The sequence below is a fragment of the Labeo rohita genome, chromosome 9 (genome assembly GCF_022985175.1).
Source record: "Labeo rohita strain BAU-BD-2019 chromosome 9, IGBB_LRoh.1.0, whole genome shotgun sequence".
NCBI lineage: Eukaryota > Metazoa > Chordata > Actinopteri > Cypriniformes > Cyprinidae > Labeo > Labeo rohita.
In genome coordinates this window covers 34805401-34819261 of record NC_066877.1, presented here as the reverse complement: position 1 = coordinate 34819261, position 13861 = coordinate 34805401, and the positions used below count along the sequence as shown (strand labels likewise).

At 30.8% G+C, this 13861-nt stretch overlaps 2 protein-coding genes across 5 annotated transcripts in view; both read left to right on the top strand.

The window, feature by feature from the left end:
• trpm2 (transient receptor potential cation channel, subfamily M, member 2) overlaps positions 1-5409 on the top strand; it is a 46111-nt gene extending 40702 nt beyond the window's left edge. The window contains 2 exon segments of the mRNA XM_051120167.1: positions 160-276; positions 2119-5409. Of these exon segments, the coding sequence (XP_050976124.1) occupies positions 160-276; positions 2119-2244 (243 nt within the window). The 3' untranslated portion in view covers positions 2245-5409.
• Positions 5410-10900: 5491 nt separating this feature from the next.
• The window catches only part of si:ch211-45c16.2 (mitogen-activated protein kinase kinase kinase 13), a 54205-nt gene continuing 51244 nt past the window's right edge, over positions 10901-13861 (top strand). For 3 of the 4 annotated variants that reach the window (XM_051119356.1, XM_051119352.1, XM_051119353.1), the window contains exon 1: positions 10901-11009. The gene's annotated coding sequence lies outside the window, so the exon portion shown is untranslated. The remainder of the gene's footprint in view (positions 11010-13861) is intronic. The other variant, XM_051119355.1, reaches the window with a different exon arrangement.

Sequence of the window (13861 nt, the reverse complement as noted above, 5' to 3'; positions counted from 1 at the left end):
AAAAATACGGCATGCAATGAGTAAATAATTCAAAATTTGATTTTTGAGTCAGTTGTTCCTTGCATGCACTGTATGGTTACATTTTATTGCGTTTATTTTTCTGTATCATTAGTAACGTTATGACTTGCAATGGCAATGGCTGTTTCCTCTCTGACGCAGGTGTGTAAGGGTTATGTAGATGACAGCAGAAACACTGATAATGCATGGATAGAGACCACCATCATCACACTTCACTGTGACAAAAACACTCCGCTCATGGCAGATCTGAACCGCACTGTGAGTATAAAATATCACTTCATCTCATATAGTGATTTCTGTACAATTTCTCAACTCGGAGTGTCTCTGTGGTTTTCCACTAAACTAAAAATGCTGCTGAAGTGAAAAATTGTCAATGGAAAGTGAAATCTCCAGGTGGGCGGCAAACCACGATGTGGTTTAAATCAGATGTAAGTCAGACACATGCAAACCATCTGCTATTTTGACTCATGCATCTTCTAATAACATGCGTTTTCTTCTGGATGGAGATTGACTCATCTCGCTTTTGATGTTTTGAGAGATACGAAGACCTGTGCTGTTTACCATGCGTATGCAAAGAAAAATATCCAAAGCATCTGTTTATGTGTAGTATTTATATTTATAATGTTATAAAAAATAATGCATAATCTAATTGCATATCCTGTAAGAGATATTTGTCCATTAGCTGGTGGTGTGGTGAAAAGTTTACGTAGTTATTTGTATAAATTAAAGTTACTCAACCGATGCTTTTTATGAATTGTGAGATTACCCAATTTAAAAGTTGCATTGTGAAAAAATATATTAAAAATATTAAAATGTATATAATTGCATGAAAATGATGCAAATGCATTTTGTACACTACCAGTCAAAAGTTTTTGAACAGTAAGATTTTTAATGTTTTTTAAAGTCTTTTCTGCTCACCAAGTCTGCATTTATTTGATCCAAAGTACAACAAAAATTTTGAAATAATTTTACTATTTAAAATACCTGTTTTCTATTTGAATATATTTTAAAAAGTAATTTGTTCCTGTGATTTCAAAGCTGATTTTTTAGCATCATTACAGTCGCATGATCCATCAGAAATCATTCTAATATTCTGATTTGCTGCTCAAAAAACATTTATTATTATTATGATGTTGAAAACAGCTGAGTAGATTTTTTTTTAGTTTTCTTTGATGAATAGAAAGTTCAGAAGAACCGCATTTATCTGAAAAATAATCTTTTTGTAACAAATGTCTTTATCATCACTTTTGATCAATTTAAAGCATCCTTGCTAAATAAAAGTATTAATTTCTATAATTTCTTTCCTACAAAAAAATATATTATTATACTGACTCCAAGCTTTCGAATGTGTATAATGTTACAAAAGGTTTTTATTTCATATAAATGCTGTTTTAAATATTTATAATAATTTATAATAATTCATTATTATTATTATAATATTGTAATTCTTTATAATAATAATAAAAATATTTCTTGAACAGCAGATCAGCCTATTACAATGATTTCTGAAGGCTCATGTGACACTGGAGTAATGATGCTAAAAATACAGCTTTCATCACAGAAATAAATTAAATTTTTAAATAAATTCAAATAGAGAGCAGTTATTTTAAATAGTAAAAATATTTCACAATATTACTGTTTTTGCTGTATTTTGGATCAAATAAATGCAGGCTTGGTGAGCAGAAGAGACTTCTTAAAAAACATTAAATATCTTACTGTTCAAAAACTTTTGACTGGTGACATATACACAAATTACTTAATTTATTATTATTTAATATGTGTATAAAATAAGTTTATGGTAACAGATGCTTTGTATGAGTTGTGGGTTGATTTAAAAGCTGTAATGTGCCACTTATGTTGTGCTGGGAGCTCGTAACACTCTCTGAGGAGGTGATTCTGAAAACTGTCTACAAGATGCGGGTCCCAGTTGTATGCTGTCACGACAGACATAAAACATCATCAGCACTTTCAGTTTTATGGCTGTGTGCAGTCATATTCACAGTGCTCCATAAGTGTTTTTTATTTAGCGAATTAAGCGGCAGTATTTCAGCTCTCATTGGGTTTTCAGAGTAATTCAAGCTGTCTTTGTTTTTGCTGCAGGTCGAGAGCTCGACGTCGTCTCATCAGCCGTTCCAGTGGCGGGAAGTGAGCAGCGCCGCATGTGTGTGTCCGTACCAACGAGAGGCTCTGCGTCAGATAGCGCATAGTCACAAAACACACTTTTGACCCTCAGGAAAACACACACACGCTACACCTGAAATGATGAGTGCAAACACACTCGGCACTCACATGTGTCTTTAAAGGGGTCATGAACTGCCTCTTTTTTTATTTTACACTGTTTTCTGAGGTCCACTTATAATATTATCAAGATTTTTGCATCAAAATTTATCATTTAGAAGATATAGGCTATTTTCCGTTTTTGAATAAAAAAAACTCATAAATACTCAGTATATATTAAACGATCTGTTTAACAGACAAAGCAATATGATCATGTCATAAAAACAGTTATGCACACTTGTGTGTTTCGACATTACTGTCGGATCCAGTATAATCCACACAGCATCGTCTTTTAGTTTCTTTTTGAAAATCCCGCATTGAATTGTGCCTTGGTTGTAAACGAACCCGCAGTAAAATGAAGTGAAGTGGTGGGCGGGGCTAAACAGGAAGTGATGTCGATGTTCTACTGCGAAGGTGGTGCTTATCTACACTATTACATCATAAATACATTATAGAGCAGACTCGTTTTGGCAGACTGCCTTCAATATAAGCTGTTTTTAGACTAATGTTTTGAGTTCTGAAACTTACAGAATGTTTTTATAGTACACTGACCTCATATATGTCAAAAGGTCAAGGCAATTTCCTTTCTCAGTTTATGACCCCTTTAAAGGTGTGACATTTCTATGCCACAAACTGTGGAAGCTTGCTTCTGTCACTGGATCAAAAATAATTGCGACTTTTTATCTCATAATTTGGACCTTTTCTCTTACAATTCTGATGAAGTTGCGAGAAATAATGTCAGAATGGCAAGATACAAACTCAGAATTGAGAGATGCAAACTGAGAACTGAAAAAGTCAGAATTGTGAGATTGAAAAGCTGAATTGCAAGATGTAAACTCAGAATTCCAAGAAAAAATTCTGAATTTTGTTCAGTTTATATCTCTTTTTATGTATATATGACTTTTTTCTTGCAATTCTGATTTTTTTTTCTCAATCTCCAAATTCTGAGTTTATGTCTCGCAATTCTGACTTTTTTCACAATTCTGACATTTTCTTGATCTTGCAATTCTGAGTTTATATTGCGTAATTCTGACTTTTTTCTCACAATTGTTACTTTTTTTCGGTAATGCAATTCTGAGGTTTATATCTCGCAATTCTGACTTTCTTGATCTCGCAACTCTGACTTTTTTCTCGATCTCACAATTCTGACATTTTCTTGCAATTCAGACTTTTTTCTTGATCTCGTAATTCTAAGTTTATATCTGACTTAATTCTGACTTTTTTCTTGCAATTTTTTCTTCCATTTAAGATTTTTTTTACCTCGATCTCACAATAATGAGTTTATACCTCGCAATTCTGGCTGTTTTCACAATTCTGACGTTTTTCTCGATCTTGCAGTTCTGGATTCATATTGTGTAATTCAGACTTTTTCCTCACAATTTTTACATTTTTTTTCAATCTTGCAATTCTGACTTTTTTCTCACAGTTGTTACTTTTTTTCAGTAATGCAAATCTGAGGTTTATATCTTGCAATTCAGACTTTTATCTTACAATTTTTTTCTCGATCTCACAATTCTGACATTTTCTCGCAATTCAAACTTTATTCTCAATCTTGTAATGCTGAGTTTATATCTGACTTAATTCTTTAATTTTTTTCTTGCAATTTTTTTTTTTACCAATTCAATTTTTTTTTTCCCTGATCTCACAATAATGAGTTTATGCCTCGCAATTCTGGCTGTTTTCACAATTCTGACGTTTTTCTTGATCTTGCAGTTCTGGATTCATATTGTATAATTCAGACTTTGTTCTCGCAATTTTTAATTTTTTTTTTCAATCTCGCAATTCTGACTTTTTTCTCGATCTTGCAAATCTGAAATTAGATCTTGCAATTCGGAGTTTATATTGCGCAATTCTGATTTTTTTCTCACAATTGTTACTTTTTTTCAGTAATGCAAATCTGAGGTTTATATCTTGCAATTCAGACTTTTATCCTGCAATTTTTTTCTCGATCTCACAATTCTGACATTTTCTCACAATTCAAACTTTTTTCTCGATCTTGTAATTCTGAGTTTATATCTGGCTTAATTCTGACTTTTTTCTTGCAATTTTTTTTTCCAATTCAATTTTTTTTTCTGATCTCACAATAATGAGTTTATACCTCACAATTCTGGCTGTTTTCACAATTCTGACGTTTTTCTCGATCTTGCAGTTCTGGATTTATATTGCATAATTCTGACTTTTTTCTCACAATTTTTACTTTTTTTTCAATCTCACAACTTTTTCTTGCAATTCCGACTTTTTTCTCGATCTTGCAAATCTGAAATTTATGTCTCGCAACTCTTTTTTAATCTTTCAGTTGTGACATTTTCTCGCAATTCTGACTTTTTTTCTCGTAAATTCTGAGTTTATACCTCACAGTTCCGTTTGATGCTATTAGTGGTGCCAGATGTGTCACTCACTTTCATGCAGATTTCTGTACAATTCATAAGCCATACAGTTAGCCTCACACAAATGGTGCTTTGAAAATGTTTTATAATGCATTATTGTAGATGTTTTGCTATCTGGTTCAATATGAATTTGAATGTTGTTAAACATTTTAAAATACAAATGCGGGTACCAAAAATCAAGTTTTTAGTTTGCATACATGTGCACAGACATATATACTGTACTTTATGCAAGGAAAATGGGGATTGAACTAGTTGCAGGGTGAAGTAAGGACTTATGATCATGACCAGTTGGCTACATTATCCCACTTATTACAAGGCTGTGTACCAAATAAATAAATATATGCGTATTTAAGCTTCAAACTATACATTTCAGTTGAGCCATATTTACTCATTTGTGAAAAGAACAAGTTATACAAGAGAAATGAAAATTGAAAATGCATATTCTGTACATATTTGAGCACGTAACGTAGCAGTAATGCAAATGTCATTGATTCATACAGTGCTGACAAGGTTTAATAGCCAGATGGCAGATTAGGCAGCACGACATTATGGAATGTCAGCAGGCAGATACTGTACCTTTATTGATATTATTTCACATTGAACATTCACATGCATTTTACAAGCAATTATGCAACGCCTTAAATGTTAAAAAAGAATGCAGAAACGTGAGGCAAACAATGAAATGTACTCAGTATAAGATGGTGTCAGCTTTAAAATAAATATCTGACATGAGAACTGAATAAAAAAATACTGAAAGCAAACTATTTGATGATGAATGATGAATAACATTGGTGTATGCGGTGTAAAAGTGTGTGAATTTACATTGCATTTGTAAAAAAAAAATGTTTGCTGTAACGCAACATGTAATTACATCTTCCAAAAAAGAGGAAGGACGTTTTTATATCTGTCAAAGCCGTCAACATCACTTACCTTATTTTCTTAGTTTGTATTTCTCCACAATACATGTGCTGTATGTTCTTTATTATTATATTATCATTATTATTAAATGTCTTTATCCCAAAAACTCTCTTTAAAGCAAACAAACAAACGCGCAAGATGATTGACGGACAGAGATCGTTTCTGATTGGCTAGCAGACGCGTGTGACGCTCCTCCGACGCGTTCCGTGTAGTTTCTGTCACGGATTAAAGTGCCTTATTTCTCACAACACAACATTTCGGTGATGTGTGTCAGGCTGTCGCGATATTTTCTTAAGTGCTAATAAGCGGCAACAGAACCTGTAAAACTGTTCGCATGTTTCATAAGCAGGGACGTTTGTAAACGCGTATTGTGGGATGCAGCGCTGCAGTCGCTCTCGGGACAGTTTCAGTACGCGTGTGATCGTGCGCTGATTGGTGGACGCTCGCGTGGCTCGAGCTCACAGCAGTATCGGTTCCACGCCCTTCAGCTATGAACGAGCCCACGCACTGCTTTCACTTCGTGTAAACACACGATCGCGAAATCCTCAGAAATTATAAACAGAACACACACACCCGACAATTAGGCCAATAAATCAACACGTACGCGGGGCACCGTACAGAACAATATGCACGAGCGGTGTCCGATTCGATAATGAGTCGTTCTTTTGAGTCGGATCTTTTTAATGAAAACCGGCATGAATGATTCTTTCATGAATGAGACTGAAACGAGTTCACGTGTTGGACTCGTAATGACTGAATCGAAAACAGAGTTCCCAGATAACAATTAACAATCTATCTATCTATATATATATATATATATATATATATATTGTATTATACATTTTTTTTATTATTATTTTTTTTTTTTTTTTTAAATAACCAAATGGTTTATATATATATATATATATATATATATATATATATATATATATATATATATATACACTACCGTTCAAAAGTTTGGGGTCTGTAAGACTTGTAATAGTCTTTAAAGAAGTCTCTTATGCTCATCAAGGCTGCATTTATTTGATTAAAAATATAGAAAAAAAAACAATAATATCGCAAAATGTATTTACAATATAAAATAATGTTTTTTATTTTAACATACTTTAAAATAGAATTTATTCCTGTGATGAAAAGCTGAATTTTTATCAGCTGTTACTCCAGTCTTAAGTGTCACATGATCCTTCAGAAATCATTCTAATATGCGGATTTATTATTAGAATGATCAATGTTGGATAATATCAACAGTTGTGCTGCCAAATATTTTTTGGAACCTGTGATTTTTTTTTTTTTCAGGATTCTTTCATGAATAACAAGTTTAAAAAGTACAGTGTTTATTCAAAATATAAATATTTTATAACAATGTGAATTATTTATTATTAACTTTTAATAAACTTTTAATTATTAACTTAATACACCCTTGGTGAATAAAAGTATTAATTTCTTAAAAAAAAGAAAAAAAGAAAAAGAAACAATAAAAATGTACTGACCCCAAACTTTTGAACGGTAGTGTATGTATATATATATATATATATATATGGTTTTTAATTAACATGATTTTATTAAATAATAAAAATGTTTTTGTTTCTGATGGGTAATGACTAAATTGGATACGAAACAAAATTCCCAGATAACAATTTTGCTTCCCAGAACGTTATTTGGTTCCCCATTATTTAAAAATAAATAAATAAATATTGAAAATTAATTAATTAATTAATTAATATTTTTAAATAACCAAATAGTTTTAATAAACAAGATTTTATTATTAAATAGAATGCATTTGCGTGATTATGACATAAAAGAATCACCAGTACGTTTCTTATTCGGTTTATTTTATGGTTTGGTTTTTAATTAACATGATTTTATTATTAAATAGCAAGCAAAAAATGTTTTTGTTTCTGATTCGTAATGACTAAATCGGATACGAAACAGAGTTCCCAGATAACAATTTTGCTTCCCAGAACGTTATTTGGTTCCCCTAAATTTAAAAATAAATAAATATTTAAAATAAATAAATTAATTAATTAATATTTTTAAATAACCAAATAGTTTTAATAAACAAGACTTTATTATTAAATAGAATGCATTTGCATGATTATGACGTAAAAGAATCACCAATATGTTGCTTATTCGGTTTATTTTATGGTTTGGTTTTTAATTAACATGATTTTATTATTAAATAGCAAGCAAAAAATGTTTTTGTTTCCGATTCATAATATAAATACAAAACAAATAAATAAATAAATAAAAATAGTTAATTAATTTAAAAGAAATAAATATTTTTAAATAACCAAATGGTTTTAATAAAAAGGATTTTATTATTAAATACAATGCATTTGCGTGATTGCATGATGACATAAAAGAATCACCAGTGCAGTTCTTATTCAGATTCCATAAATAACCAAATGGGAATAAATTAAATTAAATTAATGAATAAGAATATTTAAAAAATCACCAATGCAGTTCTTATTCGGCTTCCATAAATAACCAAATGGGAATAAATAAAATAAAATACATAATACAATTAAATAAAATTAAAATAAATTAACTTAAATTAAATTTAAAAAAATAATAATAATTTTATGGTAACGTTCTGTATTTTCCTGGTTTGGATTTTAAATAACATGATTTTATTATTACATGGCAAGCAAAAAATGTTTTTGTTTCCGATTCGTAATATAAATACAAAACAAATAAATAAATAAATAAAAATAATTAATTAATTTTAAAGAAATAAATATTTTAAAATAACCAAATGGTTTTAATAAACAGGACTTTATTATTAAATAGAATGCATTTGCGTGATTGCATGATGACATAAAAGAATCACCAATGCAGTTCTTATTCGGCGTCCATAAATAACCAGATGGGAATAAATTAAATTAAATTAAATGAATAAATAAAAATATTAAAAGAATCACCAATGCGGTTCTTGTTCGGCGTCCATAAATAACCAAATGGGAATAAATTAAATTAAATTAAATTAATAAATAAAAATATTAAAAGAATCACCAGTGCGGTTCTTATTCGGCGTCCATAAATAACCAAATGGGAATAAATTAAATTAAATGAATAAATAGAAATATTAAAAGAATCACCAATGCGGTTCTTGTTCGGCGTCCATAAATAACCAAATGGGAATAAATTAAATTAAATTAAATTAATAAATAAGAATATTAAAAGAATCACCAGTGCGGTTCTTATTCGGCGTCCATAAATAACCAAATGGGAATATATTAAATTAAATTAAATTAATAAATAAAAATATTAAAAGAATCACCAATGCGGTTCTTATTCGGCATCCATAAATAACCAAATGGGAATAAATTAAATTAAATTAAATTAATAAATAAGAATATTAAAAGAATCACCAGTGTGGTTCTTATTCGGCGTCCATAAATAACCAAATGGGAATAAATTAAATTAAATTAAATTAATAAATAAGAATATTAAAAGAATCACCAGTGCGGTTCTTATTCGGCGTCCATAAATAACCAAATGGGAATAAATTAAATTCAATTAAATTAATAAATTAGAATATTAAAAGAATCACCAATGCGGTTCTTATTCGGCGTCCATAAATAACCAAATGGGAATAAATTAAATTAAATTAAATTAAATTAAATTAATAAATAAAAATATTAAAAGAATCACCAATGCGGTTCTTATTCGGCGTCCATAAATAACCAAATGGGAATAAATTAAATTCAATTAAATTAATAAATAAGAATATTTTAAAAATCACCAATGCGGTTCTTATTTGGTTTCCATAAATAACCAAATGGGAATAAATAAAATAAAATACATAATGAAATTAAATGAAATTAAAATAAATTAACTTAAATTAAATTTAAAAAAATAATAATTTTAGGGTAACGTTCTGTATTTTCCTGGTTTGGATTTTAAATAACATGATTTTATTATTACATGGCAAGCAAAAAATGTTTTTGTTTCCGATTCGTAATATAAATACAAAACAAATAAATAAATAAATAAATAAATAAATAAAAATAATTAATTAATTTTAAAGAAATAAATATTTTAAAATAACCAAATGGTTTTAATAAACAGGATTTTATTATTAAATAGAATGCATTTGCGTGATTGCATGATGACATAAAAGAATCACCAATGCAGTTCTTATTCGGCGTCCATAAATAACCAAATGGGAATAAATTAAATTTAATTTAATTTAATTAATAAATAAAAATATTAAAAGAATCACCAATGCGGTTCTTATTCGGCGTCCATAAATAACCAAATGGGAATAAATTAAATTAAATTAAATTAATAAATAAAAATATTAAAAGAATCACCAATGCGGTTCTTATTCGGCGTCCATAAATAACCAAATGGGAATAAATTAAATTAAATTAAATTAATAAATAAAAATATTAAAAGAATCACCAATGCGGTTCTTATTCGGCGTCCATAAATAACCAAATGGGAATAAATTAAATTAAATTAAATTAATAAATAAAAATATTAAAAGAATCACCAATGCGGTTCTTATTCGGCGTCCATAAATAACCAAATGGGAATAAATTAAATTCAATTAAATTAATAAATAAGAATATTTTAAAAATCACCAATGCGGTTCTTATTTGGTTTCCATAAATAACCAAATGGGAATAAATAAATTAAAATAAAATAAAATAAAATAGAATAAAATAAAATAAAATACATAATTAAATTAAATTAAATTAAATTAAAATAAATTAAATTTAAAAAAAAGAATTTTAGGGTAACGTTCTGTATTTTCCTGGTTTGGATTTTAAATAACATGATTTTATTATTACATAGCAAGCAAAAATGTTTATTTAAATGCAAAATATATTTAAGTTCTAATTATCTTCGTTTTTATGTGATGAATCATAGCCCTAATGAAAAAATTGACAAACCTCACTAATAAAATAAACCTAGCAATATGTGTCTTACATGTGGCTATCGCAGGGACAACGTAACGTGATGACGTAAAAGAATCACTGATTCAGTTGTTTGAACCAGCTCTTTGAAACGAACTGTTCGAACGAGTCGGTTCACTCAAATGAATCGGACTCCCCATCCATAATATACAACGCAACGTCCACAATACAAAACAAGTGCTGTTATAGTGTAGGTGGAAAATGTAAGTGTGTAGTGAACACAGTAATTAAAGTAAACAGGAGTACTAGATTAAACGTTCATAGTCGTTCATCTAGATATTCCGCGCATTTACACTCAGCATCCTCGAGGACGCGACTCTGTATGAATGGGAACGCGCTGTGAGCTATTTTTATCCCGCCTCTGGTGCAGGTGCACAGGTCGTCAGAGCATGCGGAAGTGACGTGGGGGCTCACGAGACTCGCATTAAACCGTCGGGATTAGATCGGAGGACAGTCGAGCGGAGCTCAGCCGAGTTAAACGGTAAGATTTCAGTCTTTTACTTCATATATATCCGCATTTTGGGTTTTCTGATCGTCGTAACTGAGTGGAATTAACGCGGGCATATTTCGCGCGTTTTATCGGTTTGTTTATGTATGTGTGTGTGGGAGAAACCGAGTGTGGGTGATCATCGCTCCGAGCTGCTGCTGATGTGAGGGAGAAATTTCTCCACAGTTGTTTTACAAACACCACTTTGTGTTTTAAATCGCGGTTACACGATTTTACAAACGTTTTAATATACGTTTTTGCATTTTAAACGCTTGTTGACGTTGTACACTGATTTAATGTCCCGGATTGAAGCGGTTTTGGTCAAATTCGCAGCTGTCAATCGCGTTTTTCTATATATTCTGCAGCTCTGGCGTCTAAATAGGCCATTGAATACAGAGGCCCCTAGTTAGATGCAGCGTATTTGTTTCTCTGCCAAGAATGTGACTTGTCCCAGCAGCCTCGATGGTGCTGCAAGTGCAGATGCACCGGCTGGAACAAAGCGAGCACATCACAAACACACCAGCCTCACTGTTCTTATAGGATAAGAGCAAATCTTTCCATTCCTGTTAGCTTAAACATCAAACTCTGGTGCAGATAAATAGGCTAAATCGTCTAGTTTAACATACTATTTGGTATTTTTTTTAGTATCTATGAGGTCAAAAGTGTGCATCTAATGTTGTTTAATGGCAGGGTCATATTGTGACAACTTGCCCCACTCTTCCCTCCTTGCATATGCATGTAACTCTGATATTAGTCTAATAGCACATGCTGATCTGGTCATAGTCCACTGTACCTGGAACAAATGTACAATAGTCAACAGTTAATTTGGGCATTTTGCACAGTCTGTTATATAAATAAAGAAGCTGATGTGTTGCAGAAAGCTTTGAAGCTTTACTTTAGTTTAATATTACACATAAACAATGCATGTTTGTGCATCATATGTGACCCTGGACTACTAAAACAGTCATAAGGGTTGTTTTTTTGTTTTTTGTTTTTAATTGAGATGTATAATCTGAAAGCATAATAAATAAGCTTTCTATTGATGTATGGTTTGGATAAGGCAGGATTTGGCTGAGATACAACTTTTGGAAAATCTGAGGATGTAAAAAATCTAAATATTAAGAATCACCTTTAAAGTTGTCCAAATGACAGTTTGTTTTTAGCAATGCACATTATTAATAAAAAAATTAGTTTTGATATTTTTAAAGTAGAAAATCTCAAATAATACAGTATGTTTTAGTATGATGATTTGTGACCTTGGACCACAAAACCAGTCATAAGGGTCAATTTCTTTTTTTTCTTTTTTTTTTTTAATCAAGATGTATACATTGCCTGAAATCTGAATAAATAAGCTTTCTATTGGTGTATGGTTTGTTAGGATAGGACAATATTTGGCCGAGATACAACTATTTGAATATCTTAAATCTGAGGGTGCAAAAAAATCAAAATATTGAGAAAATCACCTCTAAAGTTGTCCAAATGAAGTTCTTAGCAATGCATATTACTCATCAAAAATTAAGTTTTTATATATTTATGGTAGGAAATGTACAAAATATCTTCATGGAACATGATCTTTACTTAATATCCTAATGAGTTTTGATCATTTTGACCCATACAATGTATTTTTACCTATTGCTACAAACATACCCATGCTACTGGTTTTGTGGTCCAGGATCACATATTTGATACAAGATCAGAGTTTTATGGCTCATATAGTATATTATAGTGAGAATATAGAGGAAAAAACACCTGAACATGAGGTCCAAACTGAGGAAAAACATGCAATTTGGTGCATATTATGATGATATCAAAAAGTGATAAATCTGATGCTTATAATGTAAATCAGTGGGATTTTTATAACAGTATAGCAGATACATGAATAAAATGCTATAAATATCATTCATGACTCTATATCTCCAATAATATGTGACCCTGGACCACAAAACCAGTCTTAAGTAGCACAAGTATATTTGTAGCAATAGGCAAAAATACACTGTATGGGTCAAAATTATAAATTTTTCTTTTATGCCAAAAATCATTAGGATATTAAGATCATGTTCATGAAGATATTTTGTAAATTTCCTACCATAAATATATCTCAGCTTAATTTTTGATTAGTAATATGCTTTGCTAAGAACTTCATTTGGACAACTTTAAAGGCAGTTTTCCGAGTATTTTTGTTTTGCACCCTCAAATTCTGGATCTCGGCCAATTATTGTCCTATCCTAACAAACCATACATCAGTGGAAAGCTTATGATGTAGAAATCTTAATTTCAATCATAAGTGTACACTTATGAATGGTTTTGTGGTCCAGGGTCACACATGTCTTAGTAAGATGAGTTTAAATGATCCAAACATGATTGAGAGATGAACAAATAAATGTTCCTCAAAAGATGTGAGATGTTTTGGAAGCTTGGGAAGATCATTTTTCCACTCAGGAACTGAAAGTAAACCTTCTGGAAACGAACGTTCCTCATAATATCCTGATGGTCAAATTTGGGACGTATGTTAGTGAATGTTCACGTGTGTCAGTAATAAGACGCTGCTATCAATCTGCTGAGGCTGAGACTGAGATGGGTGCAGTTACAGGTCACTCTCTCCAATTTAGCAAATGTGGGTGTTTCCTCGTTCTCTGCATCTCTAATTAAGCAAATGCAGCCTCTTGGACTCGAGACGCCTCTCGGCTCAAGCTCAACCTGTTATCTGTGTTTTTTTGGGTTTTTTTTAAGCGTGATGGGAGGAAAGTGAATCGTTGGCACTCGTGAGCAAACGTGAGGGATTTTGCAAGGGCAAATTTACATAGCCTCCATTTAAAGAGAAACCTCACCCAAAAAAGACCAGGAGG